The 7,125-nt window shown below is 35.7% G+C and overlaps 1 protein-coding gene across 2 annotated transcripts in view; it reads right to left on the reverse strand.

Moving 5' to 3' along the window:
* Positions 1-5,838, reverse strand: part of EPHA3 (EPH receptor A3) — a 324,372-nt gene extending 318,534 nt beyond the window's left edge. For both annotated transcript variants that reach the window (XM_030581675.1, XM_030581667.1), the window contains exon 1: positions 5,517-5,838. In XM_030581675.1, the coding sequence (XP_030437535.1) occupies positions 5,517-5,604 (88 nt within the window). In that variant the 5' untranslated portion in view covers positions 5,605-5,838. The remainder of the gene's footprint in view (positions 1-5,516) is intronic.
* Positions 5,839-7,125: the final 1,287 nt, after the last annotated feature.

Consider the following 7,125-nt stretch of genomic DNA (forward strand, 5'->3'; position numbering starts at 1 on the left):
CTGTAGTGACCCTCACTGGTGATAAAATCCAGATCTCTAAAACCAAAAACCAACACCTGCATCTGTATTTCTAAACCTTTCATCAAAAGGGGATTACAAGAACAAGAGTAGTTACATGCTTTCCTGGATGAAAAGCTGTATATTTTAAAACAAAATCAAAAGCAAGCATACTGACAGCAAATTTGCTGAATTCAGCATTATTCCAAGAATGATATTTTTTTGAAACAAATGCAATTTATTTGCATGTACATTTGGCAGGAATATTGGCATTTATTCAGGAAGCATCAAGAAGCTGCAAAGGTTTTACTGTAAATAACAGCCTAAGCTTGCTGTGTGTCATACATGTTTAAGGTTTACAGATAGCTGATGATCTAAAGCTTGTAGCTTCGTATGCTTTTTTAATACACTGAAAATTTTAAAAACATAATCTTCTACCTCTTTGGTTATTACTTTTTGTTTGTTTGTTTTGGGAGGAGGTTAGCCCTGTTGGAAAAAATGTATATAAATAAATTGTGAGAAGAGCCTTACATTTGGACATGGTTTGATATTTTCAAACATTTTAAGTAATGTTTTTAAGAAGCATCTTAATTTTTCCTTTAACACTATTTTCATTGTAATATGCTATGTTAGGAAAGATTCAAAGTGACAAACAGAAAAAGAAACAAATTATTCAAAGTATTAAAATCTCTCAGTAAACACAGGCATACAAAATACAGAATCCACTGAAACTTTTCCCCCTGTAATAAAGCATTTTACAAACACCATGGTGTGAATTTTAAAGCATGCTCATTTCTTGTCTGGTTATATAGCGAAGGATTAAAATGCAGCAGCTTTGAATAGGATACAGTTGTATAAAAAATAGCCCTTTAAACCTCACCAGTTTAAATCTTCCAAATTCCAACTTTAAAAAGACAATGTATTTTTGTCAAAATTTCCGCCTTTATAATTACACTTTTGAAATTAAACTCACAAAATTAACAGTCACTGAACTTTAACTGCTTCAGGAATTATGCCATGATACATCAAAACTGGTCATGATCTAATAACAGCTGACACAGAGTAAGATAATGCTTGTTAAAAGGAGTTTTCTCCATACAATTCCTTTTCATAGCTGTAGAAAATTTCCAGCACTTTCAATATTTCCTAAAGTCACTAAAACAAAACATATAAATGTATGTGCAGTCAGTTGTATGTGCCACTGCACATAGAACACTGCATTTTAAAAAATGCAACAGTTGACATTGTTAGAAAACACATTAATATTAATAACTCTTTGTAAACAGTAAATATTCACACCAATAAAGTGATGTAATTTAATTGCTGAATTATGCAAAGTTCCGAGATGGTAATGACTGACAAAAACATGAAACCACGTCATGGAAACCTCATAGACACTGGAAAGAGAAACTGATTACAAGTTGTTTACTGTTTACCAAAATGGAGACTATTTGTAACTCAGTACTGTAAACGGATTTATGATATTGGTCCTCTTTTTGGAGTCGTTTTCATAAGAAATTAATTTTATGCTAGATTGAGAGGTTACAAGAAGTTTCCTGTCTGCACAGTCAAAATATTATTGAAGCAATTCAGGTTGTCAGTAAAAGCTTAAACAAATTTGCTGATAATCCTGTTAATGACCCAGGTCAAGTGTTAACTGTTGTGGGTTATAAAACAGTGAAATTAAGGTTGCTGGTACCCTCAGGCAAATAACATAGTTACTGAAAAGGATCAGAAAAGGCTATTAAATTACAGAATTGTATAACTCATTCAATTTCTGGATACTATATAAACTGTTTTGAAAGAAACTGCATCCCTCTAAGTGAAAAAGTAATCATCCAAAAGTAAAAAATATTAGATCCAATTGAAATAATAGTGTCTTTGATTTATATGCACCTTAAGCGCATGGCATATTCTCAACCTAAGGTTTTTCTGCTTGTGTGTTGAAAATAGATGTCAACCCTAAAATGGGGAATGATCCACTCATTCAGATGTTAATTCTTCCTGACATTTTCCTCTTACTCAAAAAATGGTTCGCACTTCAATACTGTACATTGATAAAGCCTCTTTCGGGACTACTGAGATAGTATAAGGGGTAAGAAATGTGTGGTTTTTAAAAAAGCCCAGTATGTGGCAGATTTCTTAAAAAATACATTTCACAAAAATTACCTGTTTCCATAAAAGAACAGTTTCTTTTAAATAAAACTTTTGGTGATGGTGCAGAGTATCATATGTTCCATCTCTCCCACACAAAACCCCCAAAACTGGATTAGATAACTAAAAATGAAGTAGACCAACCTATAACTATTACTACTACTATTTTTCCCTCTCTTGCAGTGTTTGTATTGGCTGTAATGACCATATTTTACACAATGTTTTAGCACTAAAAATGCTTTTACAAAAATCTGAGCAATTCTTCCAGATAAAATAAATCTGGTATATTTTTGATGGTAGCCCACAAACTATCCTTAATATGCCTAATGTACAGTAGCAATTACATGTACTGTAAAGCAATTTTGATTGAGTTTCATCCTTTTTTAAAAGACTCAATGATGAAAAATTAATTGGTTAATCCATAGTAAGTTTTATACAACTCATATATGTTCTATTTATCTATCCACGTATGGAGATTGGTCTACCCTTGACACACCCCTTGACCAAATTCTCAGTTAAAATTACTATAGTTTGTTCATTCTCACAGTTGGAAAAAGAAAACTTTTCTAAATAGTTACCACAAAATTACATAAACATACATTTCCCCTTAACTTCCTTTTTATTTAGGGTGTGGGGGGCACTGGCCACGGAAATTTAGAGCAAAGGGGTGGGAAAGAAGAAAGGTCATCAGGAGAAGATTATTTCAAGAAAAAAAGCAAAACCTTTTTAAACTGCATATTGACAATGGATTGTCAAATGTGTGTGTCAGACTGATGTTAGCAAATTATAAAAACTCAAATTCTTAAATTCACTGTATCCATCTAAATATATGGCAAACAAATCAAAAACCTTTTTCAAGCCTGCCTAAGTTACCACAAATATTAAATTGTTTAAAGTAGTTTTATTTTTAGAAGAAACACCTACTTTTCATTTTGGGAAAGGAATATAAAAATAATACTCAGTCTGGAAGATTAAATACTTAACACTGCTGTCCCTTTTTGTTATCGCTTCCGTTGGCTGTACAGAAAACATTACATCTATTTCATACTGTATCTTGCACAAGATTTTTAAAGTAATAAAGAAAAAAAACTTAAGTTAAACTGGATGAGTCATAATATACACCACTGTCTTATTAGAAGCTTCTTTGGACAGCTATGCCTAGTACGCATTTTGTATTGCATAGGAGTTTTTTTCCCCCACACTTTCCTTAATTTATTAAATTAAAACTCAAAGCCAGCAATTTTCAACAAAAGAAAAATTAGTGATATTTTAGCAAAGTTCAGTTCTCAAAAGTCTTTTTGCCTTAATTATTATCTTAGTTTACATTATGTGTCTGCCTGCAAGTGTCATGGAAGCGGAGCTGCTCTGCTTACTGCCTAACAGAACTATATACTTTGTGAAGAATCTTTTGTAATAAAAACTCACAGAGAAAGTAACGCCTGCGAACATGCTTGTTTTTATTAGCCAAAATCATTTGCGATGGGCGACTCTATTTATAAAATAGCGTGTTGCTGGAGAAAGGCTTAGCTATGCACAACACTTTGAAAGTATGTTCTATTAAATAACCTCTGAAACATTCGCCATCCAAAAAATATTTATACAGACAATATATAACAGCTGCTCTATACTTTTTATGATAACAGTAAATAATTGAATCTTCCCAGCAATCAAAAGATCTGATGTAAGAATTACTGGGATTTGTAAAGTTTTAATCATTCCTTAATTGTTTTTTTCCACTTTACAGGGGAAAAAAAATCATTTTACATAATAATTGCCTTACCCCGAAAGCAGTTAGGACATCACTCGGTTCATCAGTGTTACTTGGGCACCAAGAATAATGATCTTAATAGCACATATATTTTCTTCTCTGTGCAAATGTTATATATGAAGCAGGTGTAGATTCTGTACAATTGTTTGCTGCTAGAAATTCTTCATCACCTTTTGACCTTTGAATTTTATAGATGAAAGTTGCCTTGGACACTGATCCTAGAGGCTGTGTCCAGTGTCTTGTGAGCAAGAGCACCACCTCTATTTATCTGTGGGGAATGAATAGCCTTATATTTTTCAACTTAGATTTTAAATTAGCTTTCAAGACTGAATATCCAATGCGTATAATTATTTTGCTAAAATGTGTGTATTTTAATCACATTGAATTTCACATGTTAACTTAGCGAAAGCTAACAAAAATGATATGCCAATGCCTTGTTTGAGGATTTTTTTTTAAATGTGATTCTTTTGAGTTAAAGACTGAAATTAAATTGTTACAGCAATAAAAGTAAGTTATCTAAAAGGAGTAGTACCACTGGCTGCTTTTTATTACATTAAAAGTTTCTGAAATGAAATAAAACAGGACTCATTATATTACTATCATTATGCATATAAACAGGGGTTGTGGTTTAGTTATCAGTAAGGAAATAATTCATTAAAAAGGACAGGTGTTATAGATTAATTTTTTTAAGATACTGAGAAATTAGGTACATTAGCTACAAAGAGATCATTAGGCAACTAAGTTACTAATTAATAAATGAGTTATATTCCATGCATTAAATGTGAATCAACAGTAAGATCAATTTGGTAATTGTGTAGCTGGGAAGGCATTAAAAATATAACCTCAGTGGAAGAAAACACAAAATTCTCTACACTTCTCTTTCCTCCCTTTTCTTTCTCAGTCTTTCCTTCCTTCCTTTTTTTTTTTTTTTAATCTTTTGGGCTATCCAACACAGAAGATATACTTTTCATACACATAACTATATGCAGACAAGCACAGTGGGCATTACTATCATGGTTCCCGTTAGCGTCACTTATGCTCATTATAGCCTGTACCACGGAGCAGCCCATCACCTTGTGAGATGTAATAAACAACTTCCACCTAGTCAGTGAAATCCGGCCGCTACAGAAACACACGGATACGATCTCTCTCTCTTCCATCTAACGACCAAGCTCCCTTTACTTGTGTCATGGGTCACGGTCACCACCCCAACATGTCATGCCTAGCCCCCGAGAGCTGCTCACACGAACAGAGCTACGTTTTCTTTTTTAAACTTTGTTATAAGACGAGTGGGAAGAAAGCAACCCCCCGCTTTGTATAAATTAACACACAGCATTGTGCACACTGCTGTCTATTTTGCATTGCAGTTGAAGGTTATAATTTTTCCAGCTGCCACCCTCTGATTTTGCAGGATTTTCTTTTACCGCTCATTTGTTCAGTCAAAGAAAATCTCAGTCCACCCGCTAAACAAACAGTTATCCCGCTGGACCACCTTAAAAAAAATGATGCGGACCCGGTTTCAAACAGGATCCAAACGTTAAGAAAAAGGCAAAGTGTAGCCACTGCTGGGATCTCTATCGGTGCCTGGCTTACTTACCTTCGTTGGTAGGATGGAGAATCAGTTCCCCAAAGCAGCTGAAGACAGAGCAGATGAGAAGGAGGAGGATGGAGATGTGACAATCCATGTTGCTGGTGCAGAGGGCAGGGAGAGGAGCATATCTTCATGCAGCATGCCACTGATGTGAGAGCGCTGATTGCAGGAGAAGTTACCATGCTCCGCTTGCAGGCTGATGTCAAGTTTGACACTGGAGATAAGGAGGAGTCTGCTGAGCTGCCTTTCTGCAGGCTGCTTCAGGGGCAGCTCGCTGGGTCCTAGTGCACCACCTCCAAAACACAAAGGTAACACAGATCAAGAAGTGATCAAGTGGTCAGAGTCCGGGGTGCTGGGGGAGGAGGGAGGTGCAAAACTGGGAACCAGACTAGAAGAAAAAATACCAAAAATTATGAAAAAATGCAGCACCGGCTTTAACGTAGGATGCTTTGTTTTAATGCTGTTTGCAACATCCTTCTCTGAAGAGATGGGAAAACATCTCACAAATGGGATGTCTGAGAAAGAGCAAACAGAGTGCAAAATAAAAGTTGCCTTGGGCGCCAAGCCCTAGGATAATGAGAGGAAAGGCAAACCTCAGCTGCAAGAGAAAAATCAATCATACCTGTAATTTACAAAGGCCCAGAGGAGCAGAGATGTTAGTCACCCTCCTTCAAAAATAATCATTAAAGGTGGATCAAAACTGCCTCCCACCTCGAACCATAATGCTACTTAGATCCCTAAGCATACCTGAGAAAAACCCTTGTCCCAGTCACACTTGCCTCTGCTTTTTAAAAGAACAAAGATCCCAGGTACATTCCCCAAGTAAAAAAGCCCCTCTTATCCCTCATTCTGCCTGTCAGTTCCGAGGACCCTTTCCACTTTCCCTGAAGTCCCAGACCAATGTGGTTACAAATATTTGGGCCTTAAAGTTACACATTCAGAATCCAGCATTCACACAAGCAGCTCCTTTATAACGCAGTGTTCAGTTCCCTCATGGCTTCACATACTGTGATCTTTCTGTGGTGCCACATGTAAAAATAAGCATAATACAAATCAAACACACACTACCTACTAATAAATCACAGGAGCAACCCCCTTCACATGCTGCATTAAGCAGCTCCTAGGGCCTCTGCAATAAAGGATGACATAATTCACATAGCTCAGGACTCTCGGTTCAACATTTCATCCATTTACAATCTGATAATATTCAATTACTGTTCTTTCCTAGGCTGAACACAAATGCAAAAGTAATAATGCTATCAGAGCTCAATACTTCCATGGCAGAGTTATTATATACATTGTCAATCTCATTCTTAATCCCTGTGCTGCCGAGGGTAATTGTAGCCTGTTCTGCTTCAGGAATTTTGTGATTGGGGGGCTAAGATAATTCATATCCCAATGACTATGTTCTCTTTGAGATAACCTATGGAAACTACTGTGTATTATCCCCTCATTCCCCCTATCCACAACCCTGCTTGTTTTATTGGCACTGAGGCTTTTGTGGCTTTCTGATCTATTAGAAGATTTTACCCACGATGTATCATTTTAATCAAGTTCATTACATAACTATTTTTTTAAAATGTCTGCTCCATTTCCCTCATCCTAGGCCCCAAAT

Source organism: Gopherus evgoodei, chromosome 1, assembly GCF_007399415.2.
Source record: "Gopherus evgoodei ecotype Sinaloan lineage chromosome 1, rGopEvg1_v1.p, whole genome shotgun sequence".
NCBI classification, from domain to species: domain Eukaryota; kingdom Metazoa; phylum Chordata; order Testudines; family Testudinidae; genus Gopherus; species Gopherus evgoodei.